The sequence below is a fragment of the Scyliorhinus canicula genome, chromosome 12, assembly GCF_902713615.1.
Source record: "Scyliorhinus canicula chromosome 12, sScyCan1.1, whole genome shotgun sequence".
NCBI lineage: Eukaryota > Metazoa > Chordata > Chondrichthyes > Carcharhiniformes > Scyliorhinidae > Scyliorhinus > Scyliorhinus canicula.
The window spans coordinates 98535000-98557361 of NC_052157.1; the positions used below are offsets into that span (position 1 = coordinate 98535000).

At 47.2% G+C, this 22362-nt stretch overlaps 1 protein-coding gene across 1 annotated transcript in view; it reads right to left on the bottom strand.

Annotated features, from left to right (window-relative positions):
- The window catches only part of LOC119974563 (derlin-2-like), a 78169-nt gene that overhangs the window by 17598 nt on the left and 38209 nt on the right, over positions 1-22362 (bottom strand). Inside the window, exon 6 of the mRNA XM_038813556.1 lies at positions 3361-3451. Within this exon, the coding sequence (XP_038669484.1) occupies positions 3361-3451 (91 nt within the window). The remainder of the gene's footprint in view (positions 1-3360; positions 3452-22362) is intronic.

Below are 22362 nucleotides of genomic sequence, written 5' to 3' on the forward strand. Positions count from 1 at the left end.
GTCACACTGAGCTGGCAAACACTGAGCTGGTAAACACTGAGCTGGCAAACACTGAGCTGGCAAACACTGAGCTGGGTCACACTGAGCTGGTAAACACTGAGCTGGCAAACACTGAGCTGGCAAACACTGAGCTGGCAAACACTGAGCTGGCAAACACTGAGCTGGCAAACACTGAGCTGGCAAACACTGAGCTGGGTCACACTGAGCTGGGTCACACTGAGCTGGGTCACACTGAGCTGGCAAACACTGAGCTGGCAAACACTGAGCTGGCAAACACTGAGCTGGCAAACACTGAGCTGGCAAACACTGAGCTGGCAAACACTGAGCTGGCAAACACTGAGCTGGCAAACACTGAGCTGGCAAACACTGAGCTGGCAAACACTGAGCTGGCAAACACTGAGCTGGGTCACACTGAGCTGGGTCACACTGAGCTGGCAAACACTGAGCTGGCAAACACTGAGCTGGCAAACACTGAGCTGGCAAACACTGAGCTGGCAAACACTGAGCTGGGTCACACTGAGCTGGGTCACACTGAGCTGGGTCACACTGAGCTGGGTCACACTGAGCTGGCAAACACTGAGCTGGCAAACACTGAGCTGGGTCACACTGAGCTGGCAAACACTGAGCTGGGTCACACTGAGCTGGCAAACACTGAGCTGGCTCACACTGAGCTGGGTCACACTGAGCTGGCAAACACTGAGCTGGCAAACACTGAGCTGGCAAACACTGAGCTGGCAAACACTGAGCTGGCAAACACTGAGCTGGGTCACACTGAGCTGGCAAACACTGAGCTGGCAAACACTGAGCTGGCAAACACTGAGCTGGCAAACACTGAGCTGGCAAACACTGAGCTGGCAAACACTGAGCTGGCAAACACTGAGCTGGCAAACACTGAGCTGGCAAACACTGAGCTGGCAAACACTGAGCTGGCAAACACTGAGCTGGGTCACACTGAGCTGGCAAACACTGAGCTGGCAAACACTGAGCTGGCAAACACTGAGCTGGCAAACACTGAGCTGGGTCACACTGAGCTGGCAAACACTGAGCTGGGTCACACTGAGCTGGCAGACACTGAGCTGGCAGACACTGAGCTGGCAAACACTGAGCTGGGTCACACTGAGCTGGCAAACACTGAGCTGGGTCACACTGAGCTGGCAAACACTGAGCTGGGTCACACTGAGCTGGCAAACACTGAGCTGGCAAACACTGAGCTGGCAAACACTGAGCTGGCAAACACTGAGCTGGCAAACACTGAGCTGGCAAACACTGAGCTGGGTCACACTGAGCTGGCAAACACTGAGCTGGGTCACACCGAGCTGGCAAACACTGAGCTGGCAAACACTGAGCTGGCAAACACTGAGCTGGGTCACACTGAGCTGGGTCACACTGAGCTGGCAAACACTGAGCTGGCAAACACTGAGCTGGGTCACACTGAGCTGGCAAACACTGAGCTGGCAAACACTGAGCTGGCAAACACTGAGCTGGCAAACACTGAGCTGGCAAACACTGAGCTGGCAAACACTGAGCTGGCAAACACTGAGCTGGCAAACACTGAGCTGGGTCACACTGAGCTGGCAAACACTGAGCTGGCAAACACTGAGCTGGCAAACACTGAGCTGGCAAACACTGAGCTGGCAAACACTGAGCTGGGTCACACTGAGCTGGCAAACACTGAGCTGGGTCACACTGAGCTGGCAAACACTGAGCTGGGTCACACTGAGCTGGCAAACACTGAGCTGGCAAACACTGAGCTGGCAAACACTGAGCTGGGTCACACTGAGCTGGCAAACACTGAGCTGGCAAACACTGAGCTGGCAAACACTGAGCTGGGTCACACTGAGCTGGCAAACACTGAGCTGGCAAACACTGAGCTGGCAAACACTGAGCTGGCAAACACTGAGCTGGGTCACACTGAGCTGGGTCACACTGAGCTGGCAAACACTGAGCTGGCAAACACTGAGCTGGCAAACACTGAGCTGGGTCACACTGAGCTGGCAAACACTGAGCTGGCAAACACTGAGCTGGGTCACACTGAGCTGGCAAACACTGAGCTGGCAAACACTGAGCTGGCAAACACTGAGCTGGGTCACACTGAGCTGGCAAACACTGAGCTGGCAAACACTGAGCTGGCAAACACTGAGCTGGCAAACACTGAGCTGGGTCACACTGAGCTGGCAAACACTGAGCTGGCAAACACTGAGCTGGGTCACACTGAGCTGGCAAACACTGAGCTGGGTCACACTGAGCTGGGTCACACTGAGCTGGCAAACACTGAGCTGGCAAACACTGAGCTGGCAAACACTGAGCTGGCAAACACTGAGCTGGCAAACACTGAGCTGGCAAACACTGAGCTGGGTCACACTGAGCTGGGTCACACTGAGCTGGGTCACACTGAGCTGGGTCACACTGAGCTGGGTCACACTGAGCTGGCAAACACTGAGCTGGGTCACACTGAGCTGGGTCACACTGAGCTGGGTCACACTGAGCTGGCAAACACTGAGCTGGGTCACACTGAGCTGGCAAACACTGAGCTGGCAAACACTGAGCTGGCAAACACTGAGCTGGCAAACACTGAGCTGGCAAACACTGAGCTGGCAAACACTGAGCTGGCAAACACTGAGCTGGCAAACACTGAGCTGGGTCACACTGAGCTGGGTCACACTGAGCTGGCAAACACTGAGCTGGGTCACACTGAGCTGGCAAACACTGAGCTGGTAAACACTGAGCTGGCAAACACTGAGCTGGCAAACACTGAGCTGGCAAACACTGAGCTGGCAAACACTGAGCTGGCAAACACTGAGCTGGCAAACACTGAGCTGGCAAACACTGAGCTGGCAAACACTGAGCTGGGTCACACTGAGCTGGCAAACACTGAGCTGGCAAACACTGAGCTGGCAAACACTGAGCTGGCAAACACTGAGCTGGCAAACACTGAGCTGGCAAACACTGAGCTGGGTCACACTGAGCTGGCAAACACTGAGCTGGCAAACACTGAGCTGGGTCACACTGAGCTGGGTCACACTGAGCTGGCAAACACTGAGCTGGCAAACACTGAGCTGGCAAACACTGAGCTGGCAAACACTGAGCTGGCAAACACTGAGCTGCTTCAAACTTAGCTGCAGTCAGTTATCTCCCGGTGAAATACACAGCATATCAAATAAATCAATAACACACATCAGATTATGAAGATTTTCTATTTTCAAAACTATAGTCGGGCAAAGTAAGTTAAACTGTTCACAGATATTTCATCCTTATTACCACAATTCAGGTACTGCTGTAATAAACACAGATGCACCCTTTGGGGTCTCTCTGCTACTTGTCCTGAACACTGAACAATTGATTCATTGAAAACTGACTTACAAAATATTTGGGGTCCTGAGCAGGCGACCTCCACCAGGCTGGTTTGGAAATACATCTTCCAAAAAATAGTAGATATGGCCGACAGCGATTCCTAAAGTCAAACAGCAGCGAGATAAAGTTAGAAGTACAAAGCAGCACGCACAACTTAAATTTATTATTCCATATATCTCAGGAAGGAAAAGTCTCCGGGACTTGTTTTGGACATATTACCATTAACTTGCCATGTGTTTTCACACCTGCATGAATCATGCAACACTGAATGAGGCCATGTTCTTTAACTTGAGACCTGACATATTTTTTGTTTTCAAGCATTTACCCAATTCTCTTTTGAAAATTACTATTGAATCTTCTTCAGTCATCCGTTTTGGCAGAACATTCCAGATGAAACCACTTGTGGTCTCAATTTTATGTTATCTTTGAGTCAATCACAATCATGTTCCACAATCAGGGAGCACGGTAGCATGGTGGTTAGCATAAATGCTTCACAGCTCCAGGGTCCCAGGTTCGATTCCCAGCTGGGTCACTGTCTGTGTGGAGTCTGCACGTCCTCCCCGTGTGTGCGTGGGTTTCCTCCGGGTGCTCCGGGTTCCTCCCACAGTCCAAAGATGTGCGGGTTAGGTGGATTGGCCATGCTAAATTGCCCGTAGTGTCCTAAAAGTAAGGTTAAGGGTTACGGGTATAGGGTGGATAGGGTATAGGGTTTGAGTAGGGAGATCATTGCTCGGCACAACATCGAGGGCTGAAGGGCCTGTTCTGTGCTGTACTGTTCTATGTTGAAATAGTTAGAGTTTAGGGTCTCTTTATTCCTGTTAGAGTGAAGGGCAAGGCTGGCACGAGTAGGGAACCTTGGATGAGAAAACATATTGAGATTTTGGCCAGGAAAAAGGAGGCATGGCGCAGGTACAAGCTGCTGGATTCAACAAATTCCCTGGTGGCACACAGGGGATACAGGAACATATTCGAGATTGAAATTAGGAGGTAACTTTGGCCAAGAGAATTAAGATAAATCTAAAGGGATTCTTTAAGTATATTAAAAGAAAAAGAATAACTAGAGAGAGAATAGGACCCATCAAGGACTAATGTGGACACATATGCATGGAACTGCTGGAGATGGACGAGGTTCTCAATGAATATTTCTCCTCTTTGTCCTGTCCAAAGTCAGAGGATTACTGGAAGGAGGTTTTAGGGTAATTTCTAAAGTGGTGCACATGAAACTGGACCCGGGCCCCCGGGAGGCCATATTCGGGGTGTCGGGCTAGCCAGGGTTGGAAACGGGTGAGGAGGCAGATGGTGTAGCCTTCACCTCATTGATCGCCCGAAGGTGGATCCTGATAGGTTCGGAGAGCAACCTCTCCACCTTGTGCCCTGGCGTGGTGGGGGTACCTGTTGGAATTCTTGACACTTGAGAAGTGGGGCAGCACGGTAGCATGGTGGTTAGCATAAATGCTTCACAGCTCCAGGGTCCCAGGTTCGATTCCCGGCTGGGTCACTGTCTGTGTGGAGTCTGCACGTCCTCCCCGTGTGTGCGTGGGTTTCCTCCGGGTGCTCCGGTTTCCTCCCACAGTCCAAAGATGTGCGGGTTAGGTGGATTGGCCATGCTAAATTGCCCGTAGTGTCCTAATAGTAAGGTTAAGGGGGGGGAGTTGTTGGGTTACGGGTATAGGGTGGATACGTGGGTTTGAGTAGGGTGATCATTGCTCGGCACAACATCGAGGGCCGAAGGGCCTGTTCTGTGCTGTACTGTTCTCTATAAAAGTTTAAGTTTGAACTGAGGGGAACGATGGAGAGGTACTGCAATTCATGGACATTATTCATTATGCACTTTCAAGAACTGGATAACATCGAACATAAGTTGGGGCGGGTAGGTGGGAGGGTTGGGGGGAGGGGGGCTGTGTGTGTTAATGGCGACTATGGGTGATTCCTAATTCCTTTGTGTCATTTGTTTGTGTGAACATGCAGGTTAATGTTTCGGGTTTGGTGGGAGGATGGGATCATAGAGATCATAGAATTTACAGTGCAGGAGGCCATTCAGCCCATCGAGTCTGCACCAGCTCCTGGAAAGAGCACCCTACCCAAGGTTAACACCTCCACCCTATCCCCATAACCCAGTAACCCCACCCAACACTAAGGGCAATTTTGGACACTAAGGGCAATTTATCATGGCCAATCCACCTAACCTGCACACCTTTGGACTGTGGGAGGAAACCGGAGCACCAAGAGGAAACCCATGCACACACGGGGAGGATGTGCAGACTCCGCACAGACAGTGACCCAAGACGGAATCGAACCTGGGACCTTGGAGCTGTGAAGCGATTGTGCTATCCACAATGCTACCGTGCTACTCGTTGTTATTGATATGGGGATTGACATATTTGTTACTGATTATTGTTGATGGGTGTAAATTTGGGAGAAAATGTGAAAAAGGAGAATAAATTTTTTTTTTTGAAAAAATGTGCTGCAAAGAAAAATTTGGGAATTATCGACCAGTAAGCCTAACATCTGAGGAGGATAAGTTACTAGAGAGGATTCTGAGGGATAAGATGTAAGGGCATTGGAAAGATAGGCTTTGTGCATGGGAGATCATGCCGTACAAATTTGAAAGGTCTTTGATGAAGTGACTGTGGTGATATGTATCACTGCAAATACACAAGGGGTTAATGTAAATACACTACAACTAATTAAACACTAGAGGGAGCACCAGAGACGTCATGACGTGCAGACATACAGCTAATGAACACATAGAATAGGACACGACCAATGGGCAGTCAAGACACCGAGAGGTGACACGACCACAAGGGGGCATTACACAACCCATAAGGACAGGGTACACATGCTCTGTCTCTTTCCACAGGCGACACTTGAGAGTAGGACAGGGGCAGATCAGAAGCATCACACCCACCACGTGGCTTAGAGAAGACTGGTTAGTTAGACTGAGTTACTATTGCCAGATTAGCAGGAGTGTCGAACTAATAGAGAACTGTGCTAATGGTTCAATAAATCACATTGAACTTACTTAAAAGTCTGGAGTATCTTTTGGTCAAAGCTGCATCGAGTTGTAGCCTGTGTTATCCCAGAGTACATAACACAAGTGACCAGGAAGGTTGATGAGGGCAGGGTGATAGACGTAATCCATAAGGACCTGAGTAAGGCCTTTGATAAAGTTCAATATGGCAGGCTGCTCTGGAAAGTTAGATCACATGGAATCCAGGGAAAGCTGGCAAATTGGATATACTATTGGCTTAATGGTCGGAAGCAGAGGATAAGGTGGAAGGATGCTTGTCGGACTGGAGGCCTGTGTCTAGTGGTATGCCTCAGGGGTCAGTGCTGGGCCCACTGCTGTTTGTTATCTATAGCAACGATTTGGATGAGAATGTGCAAGGCATGATCAGTAAGTTTGCAGATAACACTAAAATAGATGGTATTGTAGACGGTGAGGAAGGTTATCAAAAATTGCAGCAGGAATTTGATCAGCTGGGGAAGTGGGCCAAGAAATGGCAAATGGAGTTCGATACAGTTATGTGTGAGGTGTTGCATTTTGGAAAATCTAATCAAGGTAGGACTTTCACGGTGAATGGTAGGACCTAGGGAGTCTTGTGGAACAGAGGGACCTAGGGAGTATCGTGGAACAGAGGAACCTTGGAGTTCAGGTGCACGGTTCTCCAAAGGGAGAGTCACAGGTAGATAGGGAAGCGAAGAAGGCTTTTGGTATGTTGGCCTTCATCAGTCAGAGCATTGAGTATAGAAGTTGGGAAGTTATATTGCAATTGTACAGGACTTAGTGAGGCCACACTTGTGTTCAGCTTTGGACGCCTTGCTCGGAAATATGTTATTAAACTGGTGAGAGTGCAGAAGAGATTTACAAGGATATTGCCAGGTCTCAAGGGGCTGAGTTGCAGGGAGAGATTGATAGGCTTTAACCTTTTTCTTCGGAGCGTGAGGGGTGATCTTACTGAGGTGAATAAGATCATGAGAGGCATGGATAAGGTGAATGCACTCAGTCTTTTCCCCAGGGTTGGAGAATCAAGAACTAGAGGGCATAGGTTTAAGTTCAGAGGGGAAAGAATTAATGGGAACCTGAGGAGCAACCTTTTTATACTGAGGGTGGTACGTATGTGGAATGAGCTGCTGGAGGAACTGGTTGAGGCAGGGACATTGACAACATTTAAAAGATATTTGGACATATACATGGATAGGAAAGGTTTAGAGCGATATGGGCCAAATGCAGGCAAATGGGGTTAGCTTGGATGGACGGTGTGGTTGGCATGGACCAGTTTGGGCGAAAGGGCCTGTCTCCTGCCGTAGATTCTAAGTTCCCCCTCAGTCTCCTCTTCCCTATGAAAACAACCCCAGTGTATCCAAGCTCTCTTCATAACTAAAACTCTCCAGCCCTGGCAACATCCTGGTAAATCTCCTCTGGACCCTTTCCAGTGCAATCGCATCCCTCCTATAATGTGGATTCCAGAACTGCACACAATACTTTCACTGTGGCCTAACCAATATTTTATACAGTTCCAGCATAACCTCACTTCTCTCAACTGCCTCGGCTAATAAAGGCGAACACCATGGGCCCGATTCTCCGCAATTGCGGAGAGTCGTAAAGGCTGCCGTGAAACTGGCCGTGTTTCACGGCAGCCTCCGCGCCCCCTCCCGGGACCCGATTCTCCCCCCCCCGGGCGGGGCTAGCAGCACGGCCCCGTGAAGCACGGCATCGCGGGCTTAGCGTCACGGCGGCTGACGTGCACAATGACGTCAGCCGCGCAAGCGCGGGTTGGACGGCTCCAACTCGCGCATGCGCGGATGATGTCATCACGCATATGCGTCAAACCCGCGCATGCGCGGGCCGTCATGCCCCTCAGCTGCCCCGCGGACTTATCCTGCGGGGCGGCGGAGGAACAAAGAGTGCACGGGTATCGGACCCGCTGCCCGCGATCGGTGCCCACCGATCGCAGGCCCATGCCACCCTTGGCACAGCCGTGGTGCGGCCGTGTCAATCGGTGCCATGGTTGTCTGGGACGGCACTTTGCGGCCGTTTTCACGAACGGTGAGAGCAGGTGTGTTTGCGTTCGTGTAAATGGCCGTAAAGGCCTGTGAACTCGGCCCATCGGCCTGGGGAGAATCGCTGTTCGCCGTAAAAAACGGCGAGCAGCGATTTGTGTCGTGGGGCGGCCGTGGGGGGAGGGAGAATAGCGGGAGGTTGGGAAAAATGTTGGGAAGGCCCTCCCGCTATTCTCCGACCCGTCGTGGGCAGCGGAGAATTGCGCCCCATATACATGGGCGGCTAGGTAGCACAGTGGGTAGCACTGTTGCTTCACAGCTCCAGGGTCCCAGGTTCGATTCCCAGCTTGGATCTGTGTGGAGTCTGCACGTCCTCCCTGTGTCTATATCCTCCTACCACCCCTCCAACTTTCGTATCATTCCCAAACCTTCTGACCATTCTTCCTACATTCATGTCTAAAACATTGATATCAACCACAAACACCAAGGGCCCCAGCACTGATCCCTGTGGTACCCCCACTGGACACAGGCTTCCAGTCAGAAAAACACCCCTCGATCATCACCCTCTGCTTCCTGCTGCAAAGCCAATTCTGGATCCATATTGCCAAATTTCCTTGGAACCAATAGCCTCTTACCTCCGCTATCTGTCTCCAAGAAGAGACCCACCTGAAGGAAACTCACACAAACACAGAGAGAACATGCAAACAGTGGACCGAAGGTTGGAATTGAACCCGAGTTCCTGGCGCTGTGAGCCAGCAGTGTTAACCACTGTGCACCATGTGTGAAGTCAACTGTTTCCTGACACACCTAATAGGTAGAGGATAGTTATTTAGGATAAATATTAAGCCCCAGTTTTACCCATTTTAAATTAAGGATTTCAACACTCTCATAAACCTCAGGTCATCTCAAAACATAACCGTTTATAAAACAGCACAGAAGCAGCATTATTCACTTTACTAGATTAAAACAGACACTTTAACTGATTTAATGAAGACATTTTTCAAGACAGTGTCCAAGGACATAGCAACAGCCATAGCAACAGCATTGCACGAAAAGGTAACATGAAGGCTCTATTGTTATAACAGCTAAGCCAGCAAAAGGCCAGTTTAACAGCACAATATCGCTTTCTTTAACATACACAAGTATGCAGATATGAAACAATTAGAACTAATGTTGCATATTAAAGATGGACGGAATCAGATGTGTTTGAGTCTAACCCAAACCAATTAGTATAATATTGGGGTGTGATTAGATGACTTAAGACATATGAAACAGTATAGCTGAAAAGTTTCGTTCGGCCATTTTTAGGTGTTGGTTTGAAGCTGGAGCTGGGCTGGATGATTAGCTGGATTTCTTTCTCTCTTTTTCTTGAATCATCTATACTTTGATCTGAACTATTGTCTCCCAGTATTCATATTTCATTTTCAGACTTTGACTTTTAAAGTTATTGTCGAGCTGTTTGCCTAAGCAAGAAGATAATTTTTGAGATTCTTTGAAAGCTTCAAATTGTCTACAAATTGCCTTTTAAATGACTTTCAAATTGTAATCAATAGAAGACAAATGAACAATTCCTATTTGCACCTGAGAAGTTTTAACTTAAATTTCTGCAGCAAAATGCTGCGGGTAATCGAATGGTTAAATCCATCAACTTGGCGTAGTTCGGCAAAAGGGGCGGAGTTCTGAGATGAGATTACAACATCGAAGAGGTTCGGGAATAATCGGAGGAGACCCGGAAGACAGCCAGAACCAATGGCTAGACTAGCGAAGGAATACCTTTTTCACCCATTAACAGTCTTAAAGCCACATCAATCAGTGCTTCGACTCCTGAAAAGAATACTTTTATGGACTGTGTTAAATCAATCAGGTGCCGGTCGTTGAGACTAACACAGCCTACACACAGTCAGCGACCTCGAAAAAGTTAGGTGAAGGTTGAATTTATGGCTGATCCAGATCCAAGTATAGATTCAGAGCCTTTAGCAGCAGAAAATTACTCCCAACGACGGTCAAAGGAGGTTATGGGGTACCAGATGTCTCTATTGAAGATATGTTGGGAGATTTTGGGTCTTTCATTCGTAGACAATTTGATCTATGCAAAATTTCAAGAAAAATTGAATCAAAGTATGATATCCCCAGAGGACAGTGGTCCTTTGATAATATTAGGAGAGCATGGGGAAAATGCACCCGATTGCACGGTGCAGAATGTGCAAAATGGTCCCAGGCAATTATGGGACAAATACGCAGACAGCAAGAAATAACTATGAAAAATAAAAGTGATCATGAGTATAGGTCCACTAATTGCAGTTGTTGGAGAGTTGTGAGATGCAAACTCCAAACTTGAGCATTATGATGAAATTAGAACAGAATTGGAAAACAAAACCTCTAAACTCCAGCAGTTATGTTTTCAAATAGCAGAATTGCAACATCAAGTTTTTGAGGTGGAGTCAAAATACCAACAGTTGCAATCAAAAACTGAGCGAATTGAACTTGCAAGTTAATCGAAGAAAGATCTGGTTTGGAAGGAGACATAAATAATTTAACAGGACGCTGCAAAATCCTGACAGACAGTCTTGCAGCTCAGAATTTAAAGCAAAGCACAGCTCTGAACCAACTAGCAGCTAAACAAACAGCACAAACTAGGCAAGCAGTCCCTGTCCCTGCTGCCGTGGAATCATATGAAGATAGTGATTTTACAGATATTCCTACAATACAAAATACTAAATTAATTCGACTAGCCCCTTTAAAATGCAAACGGGTTCGAGTTGGAAGCAAAAAAATAGGTGAAACTGTCACTAAAACCGCATATGGTCATCATTGGGTTCATGAACCAGCAGATCCTGAAAAAAATTGACGAATGGTCCAAAACTCTTCCACACCCTAAAAAGGGTGGTATGACCACATGGGATAGAATTCACAGATGACACTCCATTTATAGTCTCCACCCATTTGATGGAGTACAAATTCTGACCATCATGCTAGGTACTCGTGTAATTGCAACCCTTAGAACCGAGGTGGAAGTTACCCTTGGAAACGATTTACAAAATTTAGAAGCTGGTTGGCTAGCAGTCAAGAATTGGCTACTAAAATTTCACCCCCCCCCCCGATTGGTCTAAGTTTACATCTTGCATTCAAAAATATAATTAAGATATTCAGGATTTTGAGGAAAGGTTTTTACATCCTTGGATGGAATATTCAGGAATGACACTCGAACAGGAAACTGACACATGGGACACAAGCACTTTAAGTCCATTAAAAACGGCTTTTCAGCCTGTGTTAAACTTGGAAGTCTTTGAATTTGATTTTACCAGCTTGGGCCACGTGAGAGTGGAACAGGCAGAGAGGGGAGCGATTTTTGGAGGGGAGAGCTGGAAGGTAAGCTGAGTTTTTGATTTTTAACTTACTTTTTCGGAGCCTGAAACCGGAAGTCGGTCGTGGGGAGACCTGGGAAGGTTTGTATTTTCTTTAAAAAGGCACTTACCTCCGAGGTTTCGGCCTCATTCTTCCAGCGGAGCGGGCAGAGAGGGGAGAGATTTTTGGAGGGGAGAGCTGGAAGGTAAGCTGAGTTTTTGATTTTTAACTTACTTTTTCGGAGCAGGAAATCGGAAGTCGACCGTGGGTAGACCTGGGAAGGTTTGTATTACCCAATAAATTTGAACGGTGAGGAAATCCGAGACACTACACGTGTGGTGTCTCCCTCCCTCCTCCTCTAACCTAAAAAAAAGACTCAGTGCTGTGAGCAGGGAAGCTATTTACCTTTTTTTTTTTGATTTTTACTGGGAGACTAAGTAGAGGTGATGGCAGCTAGGGCAGTGGAATGTTCTTGCTGCAGAATATTCGAGGTAAGGGAGACCACCGGTGTCCTTGCTGACTTCACCTGCGGGAAGTGCAGCCGTCTCAAGTTCCTCACAGACCATGTTAGGGAACTGGAGCTGGATGAACTGAGGATCATTCAGGAAGCTGAGGGGGTGTTAGATAGAAACTACAGGGACATAGTTACACCCGAGAACAAAGCTAGCTGGGTAACAGTTAGAGGTGGGAAGAGGAGGAAGCAGTCAATGCAGGGATCCCCTGTGGTTGTTCCTCTCAACAATAAGTATACTGCTTTGGATACTGCTGGGGGGGGGGGGGGGGGGGGGGGGGGGATTACCTAGCAGGGGTAGGCTGCAGTGACCAGGTCTCTGGCATGAGGTCCGGCTCTGGGGCTCAGAAGGGAGGGGGGGGGGGGGGAATTAGGAGAGCGCTAGTTATAGGGGACTCAATAGTTAGAGGTACAGACAGGTGGTTCTGTGGGCACGGGTGAGACTCTCGGATGGTTTATTGCCTCCCGGGTGCCAGGGTCCATGACATCTTGGATCGTGTCTTCAGGATGCTTAAGGGGGAGGGTGAGCAGCCAGAAGTCGTGGTGCACATTGGTATCTACGGCATAGTAGGAAAAGGAGTGTGGATGTAATAAACCAGTTTAGGGAGTTAGGCTGGAAGTTAAAGGCCAGGAGAGACAGAGTTGTCATCTCTGGTTTGTTGCCAGTGCCACGTGATAGCGAGGCTAGAAATAGGGAGAGAGTGCAGTTGTACACGTGGCTGAAGGAATGGTGTAGGAGGGAGGGCTTCAGGTATTTGGATAATTGTAGCGCATTCTGGGGAGGGTGGGACCTGTACAAGCAGGACGAGTTGCATCTGAACCAGAGGGGCACCAATATCCTAGGAGGGAGGCTTTCTAGTACTCTTCGGGAGGGTTTAAACTAATTTAGCAGGGGAATGGGAACCGGATTTGTCGTCCAGCAACCAAGATAGCCGATATTCAGGACGCCTATGCGTGTAGTGAGGTAATGGGGAAGGGAACACTGACAAAGGAGAGTACTTACAGGCACGGAGATGGATTGAAGTGTGTATACTTCAATGCAAGAAGCATCAGGAATAAGGTGGGTGAACTTAAGCCATGGATTGGTACTTGGGACTACGATGTAGTGGCCATCACGGAAACTTGGATAGAAGAGGGGCAGAAATGGCTGTTGGAGGTTCCTGGTGATGGGTGTTTCAATAAGATTAGGGAGGGTGATAAAAGAGGTGGGGGGGGGAGGTGGTATCGTTAATTAGAGATAGTATAACAGCTGCAGAAAGGCAGTTCGAGGAAGATCTGCCTACTGAGGTAGTATGGGTTGAAGTCAGAAGTAGGAAAGGAGCAGTCACCTTGTTGGGAGTTTTCTATAGGTCCCTCAATAGCAGCAGAGATGTGGAGGAACAGATTGGGAAACAGATTTTGGAAAGGTGCAGAAGTCACAGGGTAGTAGTCATGGGTGACTTCAACTTCCCAAATATTGAGTGGAAACTCTTTAGATCAAATAGTTTGGATGGGGTGGTGTTTGTGCAGTATGTCAGGAAGCTTTTCTGACACAGTATGTATAATGTCCGACCAGAGCGGAGGCCATATTGGATTTGGAACTTGGTAATGAATCAGGGCAAGTGATAGATTTGTTAGTGGGGGAGCATTTTGGAGATAGTGACCACAATTCTGTGACTTTCACTTTAGTAATGGAGAGGGATAGGTGCGTGCAACAGGGCAAGGTTTACAATTGGGGGAAGGGTAAATACGATGCTGTCAGACAAGAACTGAAGTGCATAAGTTGGGAACATAGGCTGTCAGGAAAGGACACAATTGAAATGTGGAACTTGTTCAAGGAACAGATACTATGTGTCCTTGATATATATGTCCCTGTCAGGCAGGGAAGAGAAGTTCGACTGAGGGAACCATGGTTGACAAGAGAGGTTGAATGTCTTGTTCAGAGGAAGAAGGATACTTATGTAAGGCTGAGGGTTCAGACAGGGCGCTGGAGGGATACAAGATAGCCAGGAGGGAACTGAAGAAAGGGATTAGGAGAGCTAAGAGAGGGCATGAAAAATCTCTGGTGGGAAGGATCAAGGAAAACCCCAAGGCCTTTTACACATATGTGGGAAATGTGAGAATGACTAGAGCGAGGGTAGGTCCGATCAAGGACAGTAGCGGGAGATTGTGTATTGAGCCTGAAGAGATAGGAGAGGTCTTGAACGAGTACTTTTCTTCAGTATTTACAAAGGAGAGGGGCCATATTGTTGGAGAGGACAGTGTGAAACAGACTGGTAAGCTCGAGGAGATACTTGTTAGGAAGGATGATGTGTTGGGCATTTTGAAAAACTTGAGGATAGACAAGTCCCCCGGGCCTGACGGAATATATCCAAGGATTCTATGGGAAGCAAGAGATGAAATTGCAGAGCCGTTGGCAATGATCTTTTCGTCCTCACTGTCAACAGGGGTGCTACCAGGGGATTGGAGAGTGGTGAATGTCGTGTCCCTGTTCAAAAAAGGGAACAGGGATAACCCTGGGAATTACAGGCCAGGTAGTCTTACTTTGGTGGTAGGCCAAGTAATGGAAAGGGCACTGAGGGATAGGATTTCTGAGCATCTGGAAAGACACTGCTTGATTAGGGATAGTCAGCATGGATTTGTGAGGGGTAGGTCTTGCCTCATAAGTCTTATTGAATTCTTTGAGGTGACCAAGCACGTGGATGAAGGTAAAGCAGTGGATGTGGTGTACATGGATTTTAGTAAGGCATTTGATAACGTTCCCCATGGAAGGCTTATGCAGAAAGTAAGGAGGCATGGGATTGTGGGGAATTTGGCCAGTTGGATAACGAACTGGCTAACCGATAGAAGTCAGAGAGTGGTGGTGAATGGCAAATATTCAGCCTGGAGCCCAGTTACCAGTGGTGTACCACAGGGATCAGTTCTGAGTCCTCTGCTGTTTGTGATTTTCATTAATGCCTTGGATGAGGGAGTTGAAGGATGGGTCAGTAAATTTGTAGATGATACGAAGATTGGTGGAGTTGTGGATAGTGAGGAGGGCTGTTGTCGGCTTCAAAGAGACATGGATAGGATGCAGAGCTGGGCTGAGAAATGGCAGATGGAGTTTAACCCTGAAAAGAATGAGGTTGTCCATTTTGGAAGGACAAATATGAATGCAGAATACAGGGTTAATGGCAGGGTTCTTGGCAATGTAGAGGAGCAGAGAGATCTTGGGGTCTATGTTCATAGATCTTTGAAAGTTTCCACTCAAACGGATAGAGCTGTGAAGAAGGCCTATGGTGTACTAGCGTTCATTAGCAGAGGGATTGAATTTAAGAGCCGTGAGATGATGATGATGCAGCTGTACAAAACCTTGGTCAGGCCACATTTGTAGTAGTGTGTGCAGTTCTGGTCGCCTCATTTTGGGAAGGATGTGGAAGCTTTGGAAAAGGTGCAAAGGAGATTTACCAGGATGTTGCCTGGAATGGAGAGTAGGGCTTACGAGGAAAGGTTGAGGGTGTTAGGCCTTTTCTCATTAGAACGGAGAAGGATGAGGGGCAACTTGATAAGAGGTTTATCAGATGATCAGGGGAATAGATAGAATAGACAGTCAGAGACTATTTCCTCGGGTGGAACAAACAAAGGGACATGAAATTAAGGTGAATGGTGGAAGATATAGGGGAGATGTCAGAGGTAGGTTCTTTACCCAGAGAGTAGGGGGGGCATGGAATGCACTGCCTGTGGAAGTAGTAGTAGTCGGAAACATTAAGGACCTTCAAGCGGCTATTGGATAGGTACATGGATTACGGTAGAATACTGGGGTGTCGATCGATTTGTTCTTAATCTAGGACAAAGTTCGGCACATCGTGGGCCAAAGGGCCTGTTCTGTGCTGTATTTTTCTATGTTCTAGTACTGTCAATTGAGCTGACACTCGGGAGTTGTTTAAGGGAACAGCTCTTAACAGAAACAATATCTATATAACGCAACTTCAACATAATAAAATGTTCCAAGGTGCATCATAGGAGAATTACAAAACAAAATTTGAAATCCTTGGAAGTATATCGCCGCTCCTTCGCTGTCACTGGGGCAATATCCTTGAACTCCCTCCCTAACAGCACAGTGGGTGCACCTCCACCTCAAGGAATGCAGCGGTTCAAAAACCAGAAGGCAACTCACCATCACCTTCTAAGGGGCAACTCGGGATGGCCAATAAATGCTGGCCTAACCAGCGATGCCCACATCCTGTAAATGAATTTTAAAAAAACATAAGCTTTGCATGCGTGAAGTGGGAGACAGCCTGAGTGAGGAAGCCAGAGTGGGTTTGAAACTTGGTAATTTAGAGCAGTGTGGTAATTTGGTGCAAAGTGAGAGGGGGTGCTTTTTCCCTTTTCGTTTTGCTTTTTGTCTTCTTTCTTTGCAACTGTTAATCTGCAGGGAGAGATCCAGAGTACATCCTGGGAAAGTAAGTGATACAAAGATCTACCTTGGGTATCTGCAGCGATAAGAGAAGGCAAGGGTAAAATAAATTTTGTTAAATAATTTAATTGGTGATAGAAATGTCGGGGTTAAGTACGCACTTGTGAGATGTGGGAGATCCATGACGCTTCCAACGTCTCGGACGACTACATCTGCATGTAATGCACCCAACTGCAGCTCCTCACAGACCGCATAGATAGGTTGCAGCAGCAGTTGGATACACTTAGGAGCATGAAGCTGGTGGAAAGCATCACAGACAGGAGATTAAGTGATGTGGTGACATCCATGGTGTAGGCAGATATATGGCTGACCGCTAGAAGGGGCAGGCAGTCAGTTCAGGAATCACCTATGGTCGTCCCCCTCTCTAACAACTATGCAGTTTGGGGGGGGGGGGGGGGGGGGGGGTGGCCTATCAAGGATGACAGCAACAGCAGCCAGAGCAGTGGCACCATGAGTGGCTCTGTTGTTAAGCAGGGAGGGACAAAGAGCACTGGAGCAATAGTTAAAGGGGCTCCATAGTTAGGGTTACAGATAGCGCTTCTGTGGACGTGAAAGAGACTCCAGGATGGTATATTGCCTCCCTAGTGCCAGGGTCCAGGATGTCTCAAATCGGGCAGAAAGCATTCTGATGGGCCAGAGGTTGTGGTAAATATTGGTACTAACGACATAGGTAGGAAGAGTGATGAGGTCCTGCAGCAGCAGTTTAGGCAGTTGGGTAGAAAGTTCAAAAGCAGGACATCTGGGATTGCAACCTCAGGATTACACCCTGTGCCATGTGCCAGTGAGGCTAGAAGTAGGATGGTGCAGCTAAATATGTGGTTAAATTGGTGGTGTAGGAGGGAAGTTTTCAGATTTCTAGACCATTGGGATCTCTTCCATGGCAGGTGGGACCTGTAAGGGTGGGTTGCATCTAAACTGGAGGGCATAAATATTCTGGCCAGGAGGTTTGCTAATGTCACACGGGAGGATTTAAACTAGTTTGGCAGGAGAGTGGGAACCAAAGCAAATGTGAATGAACTGAAGGGTAGTTCCAAACTCAGAGGAAGAGCAGGCAGGGTGTGGTTGCTGATCAAAGAGGGTCTGGTGGACCAAAGTGCTTTTGTTTCATTGCAAGACGTGTAATAGGTAATGCAGATGAATTTAGAGCTTAGATTAGTACTTGGAACTATGATGTTGTTGCTGTTACAGAGACTTGCTTAAGGGGAGAAAGGATTGCCAGCTTAACGTTCCAGGATACAGATGTTTCACGCTGCACAGAGGGGGAGCTGCACTACTGGTTAAGGACAATATCACAGCTGTACTGTGGAAGGACACCTGTAGGGCTCATACAGCAACGCAATATAGGTAGAGCTCAGGAATAAGGAAGGACACAGTCACAATGTTGGGGGTTTACCATAGGCCTCCCAACAGCTAGCGGGAGACAGAGGAACAGATATGTAGGCAGAATTTGGCAAGGTGTAAAAGTAACAGAGTTGTTGTGGTGGGTGAATTTAATTTCTCCTATATTGACTGGGACTAACTTAGTGCCAGGGATGTGGATGGGGCAGAGTTCGTCAGGACCATGCAGGCGGGGTTCTTGAAACAGTATGTAAATAGTCCAACTGGGGAAGGGGCCGTACTGGACCTGTTATTGGGGAATGAGCTCGGTCAGGTGGTTGGTGTTTGAGTAAGGGAGCGGTTCGGGAACAGGGACCACAATTCAGTAAACTTTACGGCTCCAATGGATAAAGATAAGAGCAGTCCTCAGGTGAAGGTGCTAAATTGGGGGAAGGCTAATTACCAACATTGATAAGATGTGGGTGCACAGGTACACAGGTCACTGAAAGTGGCAACGCAGGTGGAGGAGGTAGTCAAGAAGGCATATGGCATGCTTGCCTTCATCGGCTGGGGCATTGAGTTTAAAAATTGACAAGTCATGTTGCAGCTTTAAAGAACGTTAGTTCGGCCGCACTTGGAATATAGTTTCAATTCTAGTCACCACTCTATGAGAAGGATGTGGAGACTTTGGAGAGGGTACACAAAAGATTTACCAGGATGTTGCCTGGAATGGAGGGCAATAACTATGAGGAGAGGTTGGGAAACTTGGATTGTTCTCACTGGAACGACGGAGGTTGAGGGGCGACCTGATAGAAGTCTACAAAATTATGAGGGGCATAGAGAGAGTGGATAGTCAGGAGCTTTTTCTCAGGATGGAAGAGTCAATTCCTAGGGGGCATAGGTTTAAGGTGCAAGGTTTAAAGGAGATGTACGAGGCAAGTGTTTTTACACAGAGGATGGTGGGAGCCTGGAACTCGCTGCTGGAGGAGGTAGTGGAAGCGGTTATGATACTGACTTTTAAGGGCGTCTTGACAAATACATGACTGAGATGGGGATAGAGGGATGTGGTCCCCGAAAGGGTAGGGGGTTTTAGTTCAGATGGGCAGCATGGTTGATGCAGACTTTGAGGGCCGAAGGGCTAGTTCCTGTACTGTAATTTTTTTTGTTTTTGTTTATAACGTCATATCAATACATGTCTCAAAAACTTGGTCAAAGAGACAGCCTTTAAGAAGTGAAGAGGTAAAAAGGCAGTGAAGAGGTAAAAATTTCAGTGCTTAGGATCTAAGCAGCTGAAAGCACAGCCACCAATTGTGTAGCAATTAAAATGGGGCTAGAATCAGTAGAGCGCAAATATCCTGAGAGTTCTGAGGCTGGAGATTACAGAGATAGGGAGGGGTAAGTGCATGGAAGGATTTTAAATCATGGATGGAAATTAAAAATCGAGATATTGCTCAACTGAGAATTAACATAGGTAAATGAGCACTGGGGTGATTGGTTACAGGACTTGATATACATTAGCGCACAGGCAGCAGAGTTTTGCATAACTCACAGGAGTTGTTCACTTAAATTGAGAAAACTCCTCACAGTGACCCAAGGCCGGAATTGAACCCGGGTTCCTGGCGCTGTTCCATCCTGTGATGCTTGATTGTAAGAAAACATTAAGCATTCAATTTCTATTTTGTTTCTAATTAATTAATTAATTAATTTTAAAAATAAATTTACAATGCTCAATTATTTTGTTCCAATTAAGGAGAAATTTAACGTGGCCAATCCATCTAACCTGCACATCTTTTGGGTTGTGGGGGTGAGACCCACGGAGACATGGGGAGAATGTGCAAACTCCACATAGACAGTGACCCGGGGCCGGGATCAAACCGAGGTCCTCAGCACCATCGTCAGCAGTGCTAACCACTGCACCACCATGCTGCCCTTATTTGTATTTTGCTTTTAAACCATTCTGAAAGAAAAGAGTCTCTGAAATCTGAAGTGTCATTAAACTTGTCGAGAAGGCTTTAGAGAAAGAAGGAATGGATTGAGACCCGACAATTTTCTCAATTAGGTGAGAGATCAAACAGCATGACCTCGAAGGATTGCGTGTGCAAGTCAGTTTACAAAGAGTTTATATGCCTGGAGCAATGGTGCAGGATGGAAGGGTTTGAATTCCTGCGACACTGAGAACTCTACTGAGACAATCAGACAGGGTAGGAGTGGCCTGTACAAAATGGCCCTGCACAAGACTGGTTGTGAGAATACTGATTATGCGATGAAAAGGAAAATGAACTGATAAAACAGAATGGTAAGTAAAATAGGATGCTGCAATTCTTGGGATTTTCATTCCTGCTATGAGTTTCTATTCAGCTAATGGATGACTCCCAAAAATATGGTATCTTCCAACAAAGGCAGCTGACAATGACCAGTGAGTTAATAGGTTACCAGAAAAAATTGGACAGCCATCAAACTCTAGTTTTATATGTTACTATAACTTCAAAACAATGGGGAGTGTGAGAACAGGTTGCAACTCAGAAGCAATAATGCTGGGAGGCAAAAGAGGGCATCAAAGATTCTAATCCAGCACTAAAACAGAGTGATGGTATAAGGGATGTGACAACAGCTGATTTGGTCTTGTTCAAGCTAAGGAAGGAACTATTGGGAGTAAATGACAAGTAGTTTTTTAAAAGGGAAAACCAAGAAGGTAGATTAGGGCAGTGCAGTCGTCGTTGTCTACATGGACTTTAGCAAGGTCTTTGACAAGGTACCGCCTGGTAGGTTGTTGCAAAAGGTTAAATCTCGCGGAATCCAGGGTGAGGTAGCCAATTGGATACAAAATGGATGAGAATGTAGGAGGTAGAATGTAGTTTGCATGTTTGCAGATGCCACCAAGATTGGATAGTGAAGAAGGTTATACAAGATTACAGCAGGATCTTTACCAATTGGGCCAGTGGGTCAATGAATGACAGATGGACTTTAATTTGGATAAATGTGAGGTGATGCATTTTGGTAGATCAAATCAGGGCAGGACCTACTCAGTTAATGGTAGGGAGTTAGGGAGAGTTACAGAACAAAGAGATCTAGGGATACAGGTTCATAGCTCCTTGAAGGTGGAGTCGCAGGTGGGCAGGGTGAAGAAGGCATTCAGCATGCAAGGTTTTATTGGTCAGAATATTGAATACAGGAGTTGGGATGTCTTGTTGAAGTTGTACAAGACATTGGTAAGACCACACATGGAATACTGTGTTCAGTTCTGGTCACCCTATTATAGGAAGGATATTGTTAAACTAGAAAGAGTGCAGAACAGAATTACGAGGATGCTACCAAGACTTGATAGAGTGCAGGAGGCTTAGTGGTGATCCTTTAGAGGTCTACAAAATAATGAGGAGCATAGATAAGGTAAATAGTCAACATCTTTTCCAAAGGTAGAGAAGTCTAGAACTAGAGGGCAGAGGTTTAAGGTGAGAAGGGAGAAATACAAAAGAGACCAGAGGGGCAATCTTTTCACACAGAGGGTGGTGAGCATCTGGAACGGGCTGCCGGAGGCAGTGGTAGAGGCGGGTACAATTTTTTCCTTTAGAAAAAAACTAGGCAGTTACACGGGCAGAGTGGGTATAGAGGGATATGGGCCAAATGCGGGCAAGTGGGACTTGCTTATGATAGAAACTGGTTGGCTTGTGCAAGCTGGGCCAAAGGGCCTGTTTCCATGCTCTATGGCTCTATGACTTTAAATAGCTGAGCAGTGGAAAGGAGATGGAAGAGGGGATTTGTAAAATTAGAGAAAGATGAAGGTGCAACACAGGTAGATAGATAGAATAGATAGAACAGTACAACACAGAACAGGCCCTTCGGCCCTCGATGTTGTGCCGAGCAATGATCACCCTACTCAAACCCACGTATCCACCTATACCCGTAACCCAACAACCCCCCCCCCCCCCCCCCCCCTTAACCTTACTTTTTAGGACACTACGGGCAATTTAGCATGGCCAATCCACCTAACCCGCACATCTTTGGACTGTGGGAGGAAACCCACGCACACACGGGGAGGACGTGCAGACTCCGCACAGACAGTGACCCAGCCGGGAATCGAACCTGGGACCCTGGAGCTGTGAAGCATTTATGCTAACCACCATGCTACCGTACAGGTGACTGGGGATCAAACAAAGTTAGCAGAATGAAGGGGGGATATCATTCAATTGTTTGTGGAACTGCTTTCTGCATCAGAATTTAGTTTTGTTCAACAAGGAATGGATTGTGTTTGACTTGGTTTGAGGAAATTAAGTGGGACAAGGTGGGTGGGGGGAACACGCAAGAAACAGGGTTTAAACTAGATTGTCAGGAGTGTAGGATCCTCAGTAGCAGGGAAACAAACGAGGGGCTGAATGGGGATGCTGTACTCAGCAACGGCAAG